The sequence below is a fragment of the Nycticebus coucang genome, chromosome 18 (genome assembly GCF_027406575.1).
Source record: "Nycticebus coucang isolate mNycCou1 chromosome 18, mNycCou1.pri, whole genome shotgun sequence".
NCBI classification, from domain to species: domain Eukaryota; kingdom Metazoa; phylum Chordata; class Mammalia; order Primates; family Lorisidae; genus Nycticebus; species Nycticebus coucang.
Window position 1 is genome coordinate 57,075,950 of NC_069797.1, and position 18,789 is coordinate 57,094,738.

At 45.9% G+C, this 18,789-nt stretch overlaps 2 protein-coding genes across 2 annotated transcripts; both read right to left on the reverse strand.

The window, feature by feature from the left end:
• Window positions 1-1,111: 1,111 nt before the first annotated feature.
• On the reverse strand, window positions 1,112-6,583 carry LOC128570512 (keratin, type I cuticular Ha3-I-like). The gene is made up of 7 exons (XM_053569736.1): window positions 6,210-6,583; window positions 4,740-4,822; window positions 3,668-3,824; window positions 2,585-2,746; window positions 2,365-2,490; window positions 1,956-2,176; window positions 1,112-1,545 (listed from the first exon to the last, which is right to left on the reverse strand). Exons 1-7 carry the CDS (start codon window positions 6,555-6,557, stop codon window positions 1,428-1,430), a joined length of 1,215 nt encoding a protein of 404 aa, XP_053425711.1. The 5' UTR covers window positions 6,558-6,583; the 3' UTR covers window positions 1,112-1,427.
• Window positions 6,584-14,525: 7,942 nt separating this feature from the next.
• Window positions 14,526-18,060, reverse strand: LOC128570514 (keratin, type I cuticular Ha4). Its single transcript, XM_053569737.1, has 7 exons — window positions 17,698-18,060; window positions 17,493-17,575; window positions 16,830-16,986; window positions 16,090-16,251; window positions 15,870-15,995; window positions 15,451-15,671; window positions 14,526-14,962 (listed from the first exon to the last, which is right to left on the reverse strand). Exons 1-7 carry the CDS (start codon window positions 18,043-18,045, stop codon window positions 14,875-14,877), a joined length of 1,185 nt encoding a protein of 394 aa, XP_053425712.1. The 5' UTR covers window positions 18,046-18,060; the 3' UTR covers window positions 14,526-14,874.
• Window positions 18,061-18,789: the final 729 nt, after the last annotated feature.

An 18,789-nucleotide genomic window follows, 5' to 3' on the forward strand; every position in this document is an offset into this window, starting at 1 on the left:
ATCAGTTGGTTTTTTGTTTTTGTTTTTGTTTTGTAGAGACAGAGTCTCACTTTACCGCCTTCGGTAGAGTGCCGTGACGTCACACGGCTCACAGCAACCTCCAGCTCTTGGGCTTTCGCGATTCTCCTGCCTCCGCCTCCCGAGTAGCTGGGACTACAGGTGCCCGCCACAACGCCCGGCTATTTTTTGGTTGCACTTCAGCCTGGGCCGAGTTTGAACCCGCCACCCTCGGTATATGGGGCCGGCGCCCTACTCACTGAGCCAAAGGCGCCATCCAAGTTTTATTCTCTCCCAGCCACACTTCATATGTAACTGACATGCAGAGTGAGGCCTGGGTTCAGCCTTGTCATTGCTCCTTCCTCACAAGGAGATCTGACAAGTTCGTGAACTCATCCTAGGAAAGCGCTACATACCTCACTCCTGAATAGGACTATGGTCACCTTCAAAGTACTCCCCCGGGGAAGCTATGCACGGGTGCCAGTGCCTCACCCACCCTTCAGACAACCCTTTGGAACTCTTTTTCTGGAATGACCATCAGAGCTGTCGTCGTGCTTCACACAAAAACACGCAGCAATAATGAACACCACTCAGCAAGACACCGCCACACGTCAACAGGAGCATGCCTGTGCACCACAGCTAACGGTTATGAGTAGGCTGAGTAGGCTGGGCAGTACTGCGCACGGTGGCAAGTTCACAAGCTTAATTACCAGACTTCGTATGTAGGAGAAAAAATTAGTAGCACAGTTCCTGGTGCTTAGTGGGTGATCAGTAAATAGTATCTTCTGTCCTTTTCTGGGAAGGACTAGGAAAAGAAAAAGTGGCACTTTCTAGAAATGCTAACCGTTTCATTTTACTGAGCAGGTTCCATGATGAATGTGTTTATCATATTCAGGTGAGACCTCTTGCCCTAGAGATCCTGCTGGTTTTCTGCTGAGCTGAGTGGAAGCTGGGGCTCACGGTGCTTAATGAAAGTTAATAAGTGGTGATGACGACCTTTTAGGAGCGGGTAAAACTATAAAGTCCTCTCAGGCTTTCAAGTGGCTTCATAAGAAGCAAACACAGAGTGAACACTTTGAAAAGAATGAATATGAATGAGAATTATGTCTTCTTTGCAAGAGGAAAGTTTATTAGGAGATTTGGGGAACTACAAGAAAAGAAACAGCCGCAGAGAGACCCACAAAACACCTCATGTGACACCCTCATAGCTCAAAGCCCTCAGACCATCAGAGCACAGACTGACTCCTTGGCTGCAGAGGATCAGGTGGGCCAGGGCTCAGAGCCAGGCCACCAGGCTGGCCATCGATTCTCCTTCCAGACCAGGATTGATGCCTTGGGGTGGGATCCACAGTGACGGCTATGAGAGAGCAGAGCGGGTCCACTGACAGTATTTCTGCCTCCGTGCTGACCTCCTGCCGGCTGACAGGTATCTAGCACACAAAGGTGTTACAGGGCCCACAGCGGGGACGAGGCCCACAGGGATTGGTGACGCAGGGTCCGATAGGCTTGTCACATGCATTGGTTGTGGCACAGGGGTTGCAGGGAAGCCTGGAACACAGAATCATTAGGTTGTCAGCACAAGAAGGATGATTTTTAAAGGAGGGGCCTCAACCCAAGGAGACACAGAGACAAGCAGAACCTGTGACTGTTACGGTTACAGTTTTGTTTTCCCTTTTGCTGTACCCAGCCAGCCCTGACCAGGGGCGGCTTCATTTGCCCATCTGCATGGAAAAAACTATCAGTGGGAGAAGCAGTCTCATCTGATGACTATTTTTTGGAACAGAAAATACCTTTAACCCAGGTAACCTTAGTGACAAACATCCTTCCCACTGCTGTAATATAAAATTCTGGTCTTTACAGACAGCTTGGCATCTGATGATTGCTCTGCTGAGTCTCTGTTTTATCCTTTAGTAGAACTGTGCATGTGCCCAGTGGGGCTGTGCCTGCGAGGTACTCACTTGCAGTCCTCGGTCTCCAGCAGGCCCCGGTACGTCTCGATCTCACACTCCAGCCGGGCACGCACGTCCAGTAGCACCTGGTACTCCTGGTTCTGCCGTTCCAGGTCACAGCGGATCTCCGCCAACTGGGCCTCCACGTTGGTCACCATGCACTGCACCTGGGCCAGCTGGGAGCTGTAGCGGGCCTCACTTTCTGTCAGCGTGTTTTCCAGGGAGTTTCTCTGAGGATGGATGGGGGACAAGTACAGAACATCAGAGAGCTGCTCCGTAAAGGGTTTCTCCATGGAGTTCCAAAGAAGTCCCAAGATCCCAGAGCTAAGGAGATTGTGTGCCCCAGAGGGCATCCCCGTGAACCCAACTCCTTGTGACCCCACCTCCCCAACCTCCAGCAGGTCTGAGCCACACGCACCAGGTTGTGCTGGGCCTGCAGCTCGATCTCCAGGGCGTTGACTGTGCGTCTCAGCTCGATGATCTCCGCCTGGCAGGACTGCAGCTGCTCTGAGCTGGACACCACCTGCTTGTTTAGCTCCTCGGTCTGAAACAGCCAAGGGGAGGAGACAGGATCAGACCCTGCCTCAGGGGTCCTGGAGGTTCTGGGGAACTAAGTGGCCACATGCTTAGATGCCCACCTGCCTGGTGAACCATTCCTCCACTTCCCTGCGGTTGGTGTCCACCAGGGCCTCGTACTGACACCTGGTCTCATTTAGAACCTGGTTCAGGTCCACGGTGGGGGCAGCGTCCACCTCCACGTTGAGGCGGTCTCCAAGCTGGCAGCGCAGAGTGTTGACTTCCTGATGGAGAAAGGGGAAAGAATGACCCACAGAAAAAAAGTCTATGAGTAACCTCTTTGTGAGAGTACAATGTAGAGGGAAGAAAGAGGATCACATTGGAATTTAGAAAACATGAGTGGAAAACCAGTTGAAGTCACCCCTGGAAGTTCAGGACCCCCTCTGGGTCTCTGCCCTCATCTGCATAATGAGCTGCTTGACTAAAAAGTTGCTGCCATTTCTTCCCACTCTAGGATTCTATCATTTCTTTCTGATTTCCCATTTGTTCAGTGACAAGCTTGGCGTGATAATTGGTCTATAATCACAGCTACTTAACTATAGAGAAACCACATTTAACTCCCCTCATTCATTTCACATCTCCTGCCTTCATATACTGACTATTACAGCTTCTTTCCGCCTCATGAAAACAACTAATGTTTGAAACACGTGTCCAATTTTCTAGTATTGCACTCAACCACAAGAACTGATTCAACCATTCTTTATTTGAATTCTTTGGTTTCTCCCATTTTTTTCCATCTGTCCATCCATTCGTCCATCATCCATCAGTCCATCCATCTAGTTCACATTTATCCAGCCTGGGCTTTGGTTATCTAGATGAAACAGTATAAAGCTGTTTGCTCTCTTCTCCTAGTCTTGGTGAAGATAGTAGATCTTATCAAGCAGTAAAACATATTTTAAACATCTTTGTGTGGCCTCTTAGCCATGCATATCCGGCCCCACCTGGAAATAGCTCAGCTGACCCCATTCCCTTGTGTACAAGAGGTGAGCTATAACTCATTCCCCAGCAAGCCCCAAAGTATGTTTTGAGTAACCAGCAAAAGGTTGTGTGAGCCATAGAGAACTGGAGAGCAGGTGTTTACCCTCCCTACTCAGGGAAGACATGGAGCCCTCAGCACTGGGGTGTTAGGGATGGAACCTTCTCACCTGCTCATGGTTCTGCTTGAGGCAGAGCAGCTCCTCCCTCAGGGATTCCACCTGGGCCTCCAGATCAGACCTGCACAAGGTCAGCTCATCCAGGATCCTGCGAAGGCTGTTGATGTCAGATTCCACCAGCTGCCGCAGGGACAGCTCCGTCTGATACCTACGCACACAGCCAGAGGGCAAAAGAAGAAGGCGGTCAAAGGAGAAGACAGTTTCCTGGGCTTTACTTGACTGAGCTGTAGTCAAATTCATTATATTTTGAATTTTTTAAAGGTGTTTTAAAAGCAAAAGACTATACCACTCTGCTAAATGAGAAGGTCTATTTTTTCTCCAAGACCCACAAAGAAAGTATTAGTGGGATGCCTATGTATAGTTTCATCCAACGCTAACTACTTTTGTTCTAAGAATCCTTTCATAAGCTGCTATCAATCGAGCCTTGCCATGTGTGCTGTGTTTTTGTGGCACACCTGGTAAGCCTGCTGCAGACTATCTCCAACCACACCGAGATGCGCAAAAGTTAGTGTCATTTAGATCCGGCCTTGCCACTAACTGCCTGTGGGCAGATTCCTTAATCTCTCTGAGCCTCCGTTTCCTCATCTGTAAAATGAAGACAAACTAACACTTCACAGGGTTGGGCTGAAAATGAAGAAATGAATATAGATAAAATTATATTGTAAATAGTAAAGTCTCATAAAAATGCAAAGCATTAAGTACCTAAAAATACTATTAATTGATTCCCTGAACGTAAAGGATTTTGACTGTTATTTTTGTGTTTTGATCACTTGTTTTCATGGGCTGACAGTAGCCTATGTAGACTAAGAAACCAGTATGAAATTTACTTTTAAACTTGGTCCATACATTAAGTTGAAAAGGAGAAAGAGTAGGTGGTTTTTTACCACCGAACTTCAAGTACAGAATCTTGGCACCCAGTCAGGAGAGACTGACTTTTAACCTAACTCTAACCCAATACAAGAATCCTCCAGTATGACCCAGAAGCTTCTCCTTGCACACTTCTGGGATAGGAAGTTCATCCCTTCACAGTTCAATCTGTCGCCGATCATCAGAAACACCTTACTTGGTCCTGAAGTCATCAGCAGCCAGCTTGGCATTGTCAATCTGGACCAACAACCTGGCGTTCTCAGACTTGCTACACAGGATCTGCAGACAGGGTGAGTTGGGAAATGAGTTACCCCAAGAAGGAATGCCTCGTGCTTTAAAATGAAAAGCTGTTTTCTTTCAGCCATATTCCTTTCAAATAGCTTTGAGTCCCTTCATATTTTCAGTTTGGAGATAAAAGGAGGATTCATTCACAGAACCGATCATTGCAAAACCAGAACAGTCGAGGTGAAATGTGCCCTTTGTCATGACCACTACTTTTTTTTGTCAGCCTCTGGCTTCCCTCAGGAACTGAGCTTACTGGGTAGTTACAGGTCAAAGCAGGGTGACCAGCTGTCTCAGTTTGCTTAGGACTAAACGGGTTCCCAGGATGCTAAAACCAGGAAAATCCCAGGCAAACCAAGACAAACTACCCTCATATTGCCCTTGCCCATGCTTGTGTACAAAGCCTCTCCTTGTACCTTGGATCTCCCATTACACAACAGGACTCCAGTGTGACCCATGTGGTTTACATTTTTCTAGTAACATTTCTATGACCTTTTTGTGGTCATTGTTTCCACATCACTCTCCCCTATTAGACCGTGAGCTCCTGAAGGAAAGAGATCATCTTCCTCCCTACTTTATCCCCCACCTAACACGGGCCAAATGCACACTAACTGTGGCTAAATGGATGAATGATACTCTTAATAGCATGGTCCCCTTCTGGCATCTACTTTGCCAGAATTATAGAACAGAGGACAACCAAATCTCTCCCCAGAATCAGGGGCTTGTATGATTATCAAACTCCCATTCATCTTTCAAACCCCACTCAAATATTGCCTCTTCTCAGAAGCCCTCCCTAAGCTACCCCAGGTGCGAAGTCCCACCCCCACGTGGGCTCTTTACCTACACCCATACTGTCCTGCTTGTATGGCCCTGTACCGTCATCTGTGTCCACACCTGCTCCAGAGGATGGCAGGTGTCTGTACCTGCTAATTAATTTCTGGAGTCAATGGCTCTGCTTCCTAGCCATAACACTGTCTTTTGCTACAGTTTTGAAAGGCTTTGAGTATTTGAAGATTCATTCAGGAAATCCCTAGCACAGAAAAATAATTCAGGTACATACTATGTTTTCAAAGTGTCATAATATTCTGAAAACAAAACCAGAATATCATCATTGAACTATAGTCTGATATTCTGACTTGGGGTAAGAAGCAGCTAAAGACAGCTGACTGATTTTAGTCTAATGCCTCACTCAGTCCCCAGCCTGTACCCTTCCCTTGTAGTTACAAAATATATTTTCTAAGACTCTTTGATGTCCTTTGTAAGCCATGAATTCTCTATCTTCATCATAACATTCACTGTGAACGGCCTTAGATGCATTCAGAAGTTGGTAAGCTAAATTGGGAGAAACAGGTCATCAAACTGGGAGCGGGTGCCCACCGCTCACCTTCTGCTGGAGCTCCTCAATGGTGCGGAAGTAGGACTGGTAGTTGGCGCACACCAAGGGATCCTGCTCCTGGCAGCGCTCCTGGATGCGGCTCTCCAGCTCCGCGTTCTCCCGCTCCAGCTGCCGCACCTTCTCCAGGTAGCTGGCCAGGCGGTCATTCAGGAACTGCATGGTCTCCTTCTCGCTGCCATTGAAGGAGCCCTCGCAGAACCAGTTACAGTTGCCCACGTTGGCGGGGATGTTGCAGGCCCCAGGCAGGGTGCAGCTGTGGCAGCTGGGGGGCACGCAGGGCCGGGAGGAGCAGCTGGTGCGGCAGCTGAGGCTGGGCAGCACGCAGGAGTGAGACATGGTGCAGGCAGGGACAGGAGTTCCGATGGTCAGTTTCAAAGCCTGACTTCTTTTCTCTGGGATAAGCCCTAATCCTCTCTGGGCTTTATATCCTAACTGTGGGTGTGGCAACGGCGCGAAGCATTCCTCCTTTACTGATTTTACCGTTTGTGATTTGGCCACCTCCTATGAGTCCTTTACCTCGTAAAAGGTTTTACTCTGGCTTCTTGCTAAGTGAGGACTCTTTACACATCATGCTGGTTGGTTAAGTAGGAGCTTCATGGTTTGGCTTCAAAGTGACCAACCTCACCAGCAACAGGGCTTATTCACTGGGTTAGAGTGACAACTGTTCCCTGTCCTCAAGAGTTGGGGGTACTTTTGTGCCTCTTTCTCCTAAAGGAAGAAAAATTTGTGCTTCATCCAGCTTATACTCAGTTAGGACTCTGTGCAAAAGCCATGTATGGGAGCTTATCTGGAAACCAGAGCATTTTGGAGGGACCCCTGGGATCTCAGATCGGAAAGGACTTACAAGGCCATCCAGTTCAATGTGCCTTTGCTGTCCCATCCAGGCAGACAGAGGCAACACTCTTGTCTTCCTATTTCTACTATTGTTCAGTGTTCACAAGAACATTAAGAAAACTAAAATTCTTGGGACACCTCCTATGCAGGAAACACTATATTATACACACACACACACACACACACAGCAGGACTCTGTTGCTGCTCATGGCTCCTGCTCACAGAGCTCCCACTGTGTACCAGGCACTGTGCGGGGCACCTCACATGCATTGTCTCCCTCCATCCTCATGAAACCCTTCAGGGGCTGTAGATGAAGACCCCAAACCCCTGAGAGGTTGCCCACGGTTACAGAGCTTCTACATAATGGAGCCTGGATTTAAACACAGATCTCTCTAATTCCAGTGGCCATACATCTGTACATCACACTGCAGTGTCTCTCTTTCCCCCAATCCTCTCTCACCACTGAAATGCAGAAGTGGAGTGAGCTCAATGAATCCCAGTCAGTACTAGACAACATCCCCTCCTAAATTAGAATGGGCCAAGTAGTAACAAGCCTGTTTTTTATTCATCGAAGAACCAAAAGTCATTTCTATTTCTATTCTCGTAGAAGGAATTTTATTCATACCTAATAGAAGCTTGAGAAAAGGAAACCCTCAGTTGATCTGATGTAGAAATACCTGAGCCTAGTTCTCCAAAGGACGTGATCTTGCAAAGCCACCAGTTCATCATGTGGTTGAGTTCTGTTGCATGACCATCAGTACAGAATATCAAACAGATATTCTGCCCACAGGCTGTTCCAGATGGAGCTATCAACTATGAGGATTTTATGTTCGGTCTGTAATATTAGTGCTCAAAATATAAACAATGCTCCTCAAAGTTGTTCCTTTTGCCATACAGCCACTGCTCTGGTCACCCTTCTTCACACTGAGACATGTTCTTTTGGTTATCACCACTGAAGATAAATCTTCACCTTCTAAGGGTATGTTTATTTCTTGAACCAGACAGATGTCATCTGAAACCACACCTAAGGAGTAGAGTATGCAAGCGAGGTGAATAGCATCTTTAATGGGTCAGAAACAAGTTGTTGTGACTGCAAAATAATAAGGTGCCTTTTCATGGGTGGTTCTGAAAGTCATTTTCAAGGAGGAGCTTCCAATATGCTTTTATGGAGAACAGCCATTCTGGAGCAAATGTGTTGTCTTCCAGAGCAAATGCATTTAAAGCACCTACCTCCTCCCCCATATTCACAATCCACAACTCTCTGCCCCTCCTGCTTGAATCTCTACCTTTAAAATGATCCCCATCATCAGTGAGATATGAAATGGGTGTATTGGTTTAAAATCAGTACCAAACTATTAAAGTCCTATTGGCTGAGATCAAATAGCATGAAGCAAATAGCTAAATTCATTAGCTTTTCCAGAATTGCCTCCTATCCTTCTCCTCTTTTTCTATGCCCCAAGCTACAAAACAAAGAAAAATCTAGATAGTGGTACTTTTTAAAGAACAGAAAAGAAATAGAATGTTCTAGATTACATGTTCATGGAGATCCATGCCACCATTGCTATGGACTACCTCAGTCAGAGTGAAATAGTCCAGAGGTAAGTTAATAAGTGCAAAATGTCCAAGTTCAAATCTAAAGTTTATTATATCTCAAACAAGAAGCAGTACAATTATCAAAGTATGCACCTAAACTATCAACACAGTCTTGCCTTCTTAATGGTAGTTTGTCTATGCCAGCAGCAAAGAAGCCTGGAGAGCAAGCAGTGATGAAAGGGCAAAAGGCATTTTCCACAGCTTGTTGAGAGTTGAATATTTTTCCTTGAAAGAAGCAGTCCAAAGGCTGAAAGAAGTGATATTCAAGTTGGTTCGAGGTCTGGTGAATATGGTGGATGACAGAGAATTTCTAAGTCCAGCCTCTGTAGTTTGAACAGCATTGTTTGTTCAACATGTGGTCAAGGGTTGTCTTGCAGGAGAATTGGCCTGTCTCTATGGACCAAACTCAGCTTCTTAATCATAAGCATCCTCATCATTGTCATCCAAGTGGCTGCAGTAGACATCTACTGTAATCGGTTGATCACGTTTCATGAAGTTGTAGTGCATAATCCCAGCACTAGCCCACCAAACAGACACCAGTGGCTTTTTTTGATAAATATTTGGTTTTGGACTGTGTTTCAGCACTTCATCTTTATCCAACCATTGTGCCAAATGCTTGCAATTGTCAGAAACGATCCATTTTTTATCACGCAAAATGATATGGGGTAGAAATGGTTCACCTTTATGTAGTGACAGCAAAGAAAGGAAAGCTTTGAGATGATTTCTTTTCTGATTCTCATTCTATCCAGCTTCTTTACCTTGCCAATTTGTTTCAAATGAGCCAAAATTGTTGGAATAGTACTCACTGCTAATTCATACATAGATTGAGATGGATTCACTTCCACTACAGCTTTCTGGTCTCAGCATGCCCATGTGGCTCATTTTCAAGATTAAAGTCATCAGAACAGAATTTCCAAAATCATGGATGTACAGTGCATTCATTAGCCACATCCTTCCCAAACAACATATTGGTATTTCAAGCTGTGTTATATTTACTCCATGATGGAACTTACATTTGAAAATAACCCATATTTTTGACTTATCTGTGGTTTCACAAAATTTGCTCTTAAAATTCTTTGAAAGATAATCACAAGCCAAAAGCATCCGTTTGAAAGAATGAGGATATTTCTTCACAATAAAAAAAAGTGAAATGTTAGAGATATCAACTGTCAAACTTAGTACTTAAGAAAATCGAGCATTTCATACTTAATAACCTAACATCTTTGATTATGGTGGGCAGAGTTTAGAAAACACTACTATTTACACTTTGCACATCTTAGGTAGAAGTAACCATGATTTCTACACGGATACATGGCCAATAATAACAATAGTTGAAAGGACGTGGATCTCTTTAAAAAGAGCCAAGTTTCAGTTAGCTTCCCAGGAAGTCTGGGAGGCAATTTTTTTTTATTTATTCCACTTATTGTGCAATGTAAATTCTTACCTTTCTATAAGTAATACTATCATCTCTGGTCAACAACCCTTCAATAAACATGATGAGCAAATTAAATTCTAACAAACAGACAGATTTTATACCTACCCATGTAATTGTGGCAGACGCTGTGGTTGAGGCTTCTGGTCTTAAGATGTGAGCAAATTGCTGTTGAGGCTTAAGGATACTATTTATTATGGAAGCCAAGGCTATTTCTGTGGAAAGAGTCGCATGCAAACTCTCCAGTGGTACTAACCATGAAGTTGAGACAGGCTGGGTCTTCTGCTTAGGCCACCCTCCCAGTGGCAGGACTTTGAAGGCATTAGGAAGCCTCCCTCCTTCTTCTCCAAATCATCTTTCCTCATGGCCAGGTCCTGGTGTCTGAAATTCTCACCAGGAGAAATGTAAAATGAATTATTTTAGAAATGTAAAGTGACATATGGGGCCACTTAAAAATTAAGGGTATTTTAATGGGTACAATTGTCAGCGAGAGGCCAGGAGTAGTATCACTGGTTGCGCACAGAGCAAGAAGACTTGACTTTATGCTAACAAAGGATCCCAGAGGGGGATTAGAAATGCACGAAAACTGTCCATATCTACTACAGCCCATGGTGCCAGCCCATGAGAGTTGCCCATAAGCACATGAGACAGAGTGTCCATAGGCTGTTCCATAAAGGTGACTGTGGCCAAGTTGTCAATGCTCTGGCCTCCCTACCTTTGAGGGGGAAAAAATGTGGTTGTGACCCAGGAACTAAGCCAACAGGCTTGGCTCTGTTCAACAGGGCTTCCAATGAGGGACAAGCAGGAGAGTTCTTGAGAATGAGCCGTGGTAGCAGTAAGCTAGGCTGAGCAAAGATAGATACAGACAGTTCCACAAACCCTCTCCTGAGCTGCCATTCTTTCTCCTACACTGCGTCTTAGATCTCCAGTGGGTGTTGAGTTTGAGGGTCTTCAGGGACCAAACCAAGTCAGAAAAATACAGAGTTCATTTATGCTATGTTTTTAACTCTACCCAGTGTGGAATAGAGGAGAAGAATGTCAAACAATCCAGGGCAATGTAATTTAATTGCGCCAGACTTCCTAGGGAAATTTTATTTGGGAACTGCTCAGAGAAGGAATGAAAACCTGTCTATGTAGACTTCTCTGCAAATCAAGGGGAAAAATAGGAGATAAACATTTTTAGCAGTACACAGAGGATAAAGCAAAGTGTCATGCTTATCATGCCTGTGTTCAGGTGAACTTTTGCATTAAGTTTGCTATCATGCTGTTGATTTGAGAAAGACATGAAAGAAATACTGAAATATGGCTTCTTTCCTACAGACCCTATTCTTGTTATAGTCACCAGTGATCTCCACATTGCTAGAAACTGCAGATTTGTCTGATTCTCACCATCTTTACCATGGTTGCTGTTGGCCACCCCTCATTGCAATTCTGATTTTCTTTGGCTTCTGTGTCACTTCAGCTGCTCGTAACCATTTAGCATTTCTATCCTCAAGACCTGGAAAAACCAGGAATGAATCTCATATCAGGGACTTTGGAGAGCCCTGGATCATCTCCGTCATTTCTCTCAGTGATCCCCAAGGTACTACCATCTTCCATGTGGCAGTCTTAACCACTCCTACAGCACTAACGATCATGTTTATCAGGTAACTCTCTGACATCTCTCTCAAATCCAGTCATTCTTCTCCATCTCTCTCTAATGGAGACCTGCTGTTTTATTGTCTCAGGCTCAAAAACTTCAGACCCATAGTTGGTGTTGTTAATTTTATGTGTCAACTTGACTGGGCTAAGGGGTCCCCAGACATCTGGTAAAGTATTATTTCTGAGTGTGTCTGTGAGGGTGTTTCTGGAAGAGATTAGCATTTGCATCTGTAGACTGAGTAATGACAATGATTCTCACCAGCATAGGTGGATACCATCCAGTCTGTTGAGGGCCCAGATAGAATAAAAAGGCAGAAGAAGGGCAAATTCTTCCTCTCTTATTAATCTGAGATAGCCATCTTCTCCTTCCGTCTGACATTAGTACTACTGGTTCTTGAGATTTCAGACTTGGGCCAGGACTTACACCAGCAGACCCCCTGATTCCTAGTCCTTTGGGCTTGGATTAGAACTATGCCTTCGGTTTTCCTGGACCTCCCTCTTGAAGACAGTACATTGTGGGACTTCTCCACTTCCATAATTGCATGAACCAATTCCTCATAGTAAATCTTCTTCTACGTATCTGTATACAGGTATATCCTATTGATCCTGCTTCTCTGAGGAACAGTAATAGCATTTGATTACTACTAGTGTACTAATCTTCTAGTGTACTTCTGAACTCTGTTCTCTCTCCCTGTTCCTCTTCTTCTAATCAGCTTCCATATCCTGGATCATGATTCTAAAATCCTCCCTTCTTCTGCCCCACCCAACTCCACCCATCTCAGTGCTGTTGTAACTCACCTCCTAATTGATCTTCTTTCTATTTCACCCAGCTCTTCCACCTTACAGGCCCCCTCACCAACCAGCTTGTACACAGCTACCAGGTATATCATATGGCCACCTTCCCTGCAAGAAAATCTCATGAATAACCATTCAAAGCACTGCCAGATATGGTCCTACCTAACTACCTTGCAGTTCATATTCTATTATCATATTTGTCTTTTGTTTTGGTCTAGGAATTGGGCTGCAGTTCTCTAAGCACACCTCCTGATTCCTTATCTCCTTACCAGGCAAAGATCATACTCAGGAAAACTCTCCCTCAGGCCTATACATGCTCTTCTGTCCAAATCTAACTCAGCAAAATTTATTTCAGAAGTATGCTAATATCATACAGTAATAATTGATTGAAGTTGAAACCATGGGAAGTATATAAAGTTTTAATAACCTTACCATAAATTCTCATTAATGTTACTCTTCCTTATTTATTCCACTTTGAGGAACCCAGGCTTTAATGAGGTGATGATATTGTCTCTGTTGAAGGGCCTGTAGTCAACCAGCAGGCAGACAAAATGTGCATGAACAGAACATTTGGGTTTTAAAGCCTTATGTGAATGCTACCTCCCTCTTGGAGCCTCTTCTCTTCATACTCTTATACCTCCGAAATTCACAGTTCTTTACTTACACCTTTTTGAATTTTATTTATGATGGTTATCTCTTTGTCTCGCCCATTCTGGACTGTAAATAAGCTGTGGGCCAGAACTGGGGTTCACTTATTTGTACATGTCAGCACCCCACACAGTACCTGGAACACATAATAGATGACTGATGGAAGTTGTGTCAATCAGGTAGAATTAATGTGAATGAATCATTGAGATTGTGGCGTATAGACTTGAGAGCTTTAAAAATTCAGAGATGAAGCAAGTAGGGATTCAGTAAGATCAATGTTATTTTGAGGTGGGGAGTTTAATGAACATCAGTTTTTCTGGGGATTATAGGAAATTAAGTTATAAAGAGGCCATGGGATAACATTGTAGATAAGGGTAAAGACTTAAGGGGAAGAATGAACTTGAAGAGAGAAAGGTAAAGAGAGAGGGTGGGACTGCACTTGAAGGGTCTTATTAGAGGACAACACATCAGGAGTAGCAAGTGGGTAGCAATATGAACCAGTTTGTCAAAGGTAAGTTTTAGTCCAGTTAAACATGATATAATGGCCTGATGTCCAGAGGAACTGTCTTATGGGCAAATGAAAACCTGAAACTTGAGCCGAGGTGAGAGCAAGATGTGGGAGCCACTGCGGTAGAGGGGCTAGTTCTTAGGGAATAGGGAAGGAGAAAAACAGAGGGCTCGGGATCTAAGTGTTTCTTTTTTTTTCTTTTTTTTCTTTTTTTGCAGTTTTGGTGAGGGCCGGGCTTGAACCCACCACCTCCCCCATATATGGGGCTGGTGCCCTACTCCTTGAGCCACAGGCACCACCCTAGGTGTTTCTTCCAGTTGGTACAAAAAAGGGAAGACAGGTAATCAGAGCTATTAGAAAAGGACCAAGAGTATACAGGTTATGGAAATCAACAAAGGTGCATTTTGTAGAAGGAGCAGGTATCTATTATTGCCAATATCTCAGCCACACAGGTGCAGCAAAAATTGAACAGAAGTGGGTCTTCAGGCCATTTAGGAGAAAGGGAAGCAGAAAATTCTATTCTGATGAGGGTGATAGTGGGAGATAGCAGTGGGGCTTGGGGAGGATTCTCAAAATTGCCAAAGGCCCTGTAGACAAGGCAAGAAGGGTGTGGGTGCTGAAGACAGGGTGTTGTGTCCACTCTTGGGAGGAGCCTCACAGAAGGGCATCCCTCCTTCCTCATCAGTGTTCCTGGTGGTGCATAATAGTTGAGCACCATCATTCAATCCATTTTATACTCCTAATGAAAGATTATTTTTATGAAACAGCCATGATGAATAATTTACAATGCTTAAGTATGGGTGAGAAGAACATTTACTATGCCAGAGAAATAAAGTTTATTGGGAATAAATGAAGTAACTTCCTTGCATTCCAGAGAATACCAAAGAAGAAAGGAAAGCAGTAGATATGGTATGTGAAGGAAACACCCTAAACCAATAACTGGAGCTTAGATTACCGGGAGCTGAACATCCTCAGGAAAAAAGAAGCTCAACCCTCAGTGCCAAGTTTTCCAGACATTGGAAGTTGATGATATGGGTCTTTGCCTGTTGAGTCTGAAAGGCATTTCAGAGTCTAGGAATGCCACCAGGGGCATGAATGGTGTCTTGATGTCAGCGGAGCTCCAGCAAAGGCCGGACCTGAGGATATTTCCTGTGCTTGACCTAAATGGCTTTGCTGATGTCTTCAGGGAGAACACAGGGTGTTCAATTACAGCAACACTTTTGAGAGCTGCCACAGGGTCCACAGGAGTTGCCACTAGCATTGGTGGTGGCACATGGGTTGCAGGGGAGCCTAGGAGACAGGGTGGATGAGAAGGCGTTGCAGGGTGGACAGAACCCTCAGGCGCAATAGGACCTTATGCTTAATGAGATGGCCTATGAATTCTCAGTGGGTGGAGTTAGTTGGGATCAAATATTGGTTGTTATCAAATCCTTCTCTCTCTCTCCCAGAATGTCATGTGCAGAGGTGGGGAATTGTCCTTTTGTAAAATATTATCTCATTCTCCTGAACTTGTGTATAACTTATACAATCAGCCTCACCTAATAGTTACTGCTATGCCTGGCCAGCCCCTACCATGTCTCCATGTCTAGCCCCCCGGGGAAGTGACTGTCGTCTTCACCTTTGTCCATCCACGATTGCTTACCTATCACAGGTGACTGAGCACAGAGTTGGCACTCAATTAATAAATGTGGTTTGGCAAGTTGAAATGGCCACAGTGCATGTGTCCACAATATCCCTCTATATACATTCTTCCCGGGAATCCTTTGCACCATACTCACTTGCAATCCTCACTCTCCAGCAGGCCCCGGTACGTCTCGATCTCACACTCCAGCCGGGCACGCACGTCCAGCAGCACCTGGTACTCCTGGTTCTGCCGCTCCAGGTCACAGCGGATCTCCGCCAACTGGGCCTCCACGTTGGTCACCATGCACTGCACCTGGGCCAGCTGGGAGCTGTAGCGGGCCTCACTTTCTGTCAGCGTGTTTTCCAGGGAGTTTCTCTGAGGATGGATGGGGGACAAGTACAGAACATCAGAGAGCTGCTCCGTAAAGGGTTTCTCCATGGGTTCCAAAGAAGTCCCAAGATCCCAGAGCTAAGGAGACTGTGTGCCCCAGAGGGCATCCCTGTGACCCCGCCTCCCCATGACCCGACCTCCTGGACCTCCCCCTGCTCTCCAGCAGGTCTGAGCCACACGCACCAGGTTGTGCTGGGCCTGCAGCTCAATCTCCAGGGCGTTGACCGTGCGTCTCAGCTCGATGATCTCTGCCTGGCAGGACTGCAGCTGCTCTGAGCTGGACACCACCTGCTTATTCAGCTCCTCACTCTGAAACAGCCAAGGGGAAGAGATGGGATGTGACCCTGCCTCGGGGACCCTTGGGTCTCTGGGGAACTAAGTGGCCACATGCTTAGATGCCCACCTGCCTGGTGAACCATTCCTCCACTTCCCTGCGGTTGGTGTCCACCAGGGCCTCGTATTGACTCCTGGTCTCATTCAGAACCTGGTTCAGGTCCACGGTGGGGGCAGCATCCACCTCCACATTGAGGCGGTCTCCAAGCTGGCAGCGCAGAGTGTTGACTTCCTGATGGAGAAAGGGGAAAGAATGACCCACAGCAGTGGATCTGCTATCTTCCTGCTCTGAGAAAGTGAGCACACCTTGACAAAAGGCACTAAAATATGTATATTATATAGATAGATAGATAGATACATAGATACATAGATAGACAGATAGATAGAGATAGAGATATATCCTGATCATTCCCAAAGATTAACACATTTCATGGAGTAGCACAAAACTCGAATAGGGATCACATCAATAAATTTCCCAAAAAAAGCTGAAACAATGTCACATTTCCCATAAGATTAAGTCCAAACCCCTAGGTGCAAGTCCTACCTCACTTCCCATCACGTCCCATAGTGTGTGACCCCAGCCATTCTCAGATATGCCCTGCTCTGCCACTGCAGTGCCTTTGCTCAGGCCCTCCCCCTGCTGAAACACCCAAGAACTGAAAGACTCCTCCTAGCAGCTGAGCTGAGCCCCGCCTCCTCTCCCACAGCTGGCTCACTCCCAGAGCAAGCTGCTGGTCCATCTCACGTGCTGCTTGTTCCCTGGCCTTAACAGCCTCCTGACCCCACATCACAAGCTCACATTCTTCTCACCTCCTCGTGGTTCTTCTTGAGGCAGAGCAGCTCCTCCCTCAGGGACTCCACCTGGGCCTCCAGGTCAGACCTGCACAGAGTCAGCTCATCCAGGATCCTGCGAAGGCTGTTAATGTCCGACTCCACCAGCTGCCTCAGGGACAGCTCCGTCTCATACCTGTACACACAGATCGCAGGATGAGCCAGGAAAGAAGACCCCTTTCCTCTCCTGTGTCTCATGTGGGTAGAATTCACCTGGAGCTTTTTGAACTTATGCCATTTTCTGCCTCATTTTCTTCCATATATTTCCCTCAAGCTATACCCAGACAGGTTGGAGAGGTCCCCTAATTCACCCTAGCACCACAGTACACATGACTCACTCTGCTCTCAATTTTGTTGGAAAATATATCACCAAACTAATCCATTCCTTTAAAATAACTAATTTCAATTTCTGAATTTAAGAAGCCCTTCCAGAAAGACCAGTATAGACTGAAGAGCCAGCAGTATGCGGGTGTGGACCCCTGTTTGAAACTGGTGTTAACGCAGCCTGCCTTAAGAGGAGAAATAAGATTTCTGCCCTAAGGGAGAAATGGATTCCTCTTCTCTTCCAGGCAACATGAGGTCCATATGGCCATGAAACAGCCACAGAGGCCTTTTTCATCTGGATCAAAAAGCTCAACATACTTGGTTCTGAAGTCATCAGAAGCCAGCTTGGCATTGTCAATCTTCATCACCAGTCTGGCATTCTCAGACTTGGCACACAGAATCTGGGGGAAAAAAAAAACAAAAAACAAAAAACCTCTATCATGAGGTGCCCTTGAACTTGAAAATGTCATATTGTTCAGAGAGAGCCAGCTGCTGCTGGGCCCCCACTTGGCTCACCGCTCACCTTCTGCTGGAGCTCCTCGATGGTGCGGAAGTAGGACTGGTAGTTGGCGCACACCAGGGGATCCTGCTCCTGGCAGCGCTCCTGGATGCGGCTCTCCAGCTCCGCGTTCTCCCGCTCCAGCTGCCGCACCTTCTCCAGGTAGCTGGCCAGGCGGTCATTCAGGAACTGCATGGTCTCCTTCTCGCTGCCATTGAAGGAGCCCTCACAGAACCAGTTACAGTTGCCCACGTTGGCGGGGATGTTGCAGGCCCCGGGCAGGGTGCAGCTGTGGCAGCTGGGGGCCACGCAGGGCCGGGAGCAGCAGCTGGTGCGGCAGCTGAGGCTGGGCAGCACGCAGGAGTGAGACATGGTGCTCAGAAAGGTAATGGAAGAGCAGGTGAGCTGCTGGAAGTGGATGTGGGTGAGATTTGAGTCTCTCCTTCCTTGAAGGTCCTTTTATATGGTAGGTGAAGGCTTGGCATACATCATAGTTTCATTTCCTAATGCTTTAGCTAATTTTTCTCCAAAATATGCTACTTAGATGCTTCCAAGGAGTCCCTCCTCATCCCATAAAATTATTCCATTTAGGTTGTGTCACACGAGGCTCATTCAGGGTGCCAGTGGTTGGTGAAATCAGAGTTTCATCAGATGGCTTCAAAGGAGGCAGAATTATTACAGCCCCAAAAGGCTCTCACCATTACTCAGAAGGAAGGACAGCCAGGGACATGGGGTGGAGTTGGCTGGGAATCAGCAATTCCCCACCCACAAGATTCCACCAGTTTACTCCTTCAGAAGAGAGCTTTAAGTGGATACTATTCCAAGTGGCCCTCTTCTCCCAAGTCTGTCCACGTTTCAACATTCAGTTCAACTGGTCCTTATACCAGAGACTCATCCTCTATTAGCAGCCAGGATACTGAACATTACTATTGGTTGGGGTTTAGGGAATTTGGCAACATGTGGAGAAATTGAAAATAATTGTATGTTCATTCTAGGGAAGTAAGAAAGCAAAATGGAAACTGAGTGAATAAGTGGGAATAGCACTAAAGGGGGAGAATGGAAAACTATGGCCCACAGGCCAAGTGTGGCTGCTGCATTCTTATAAATAAAGTTTTA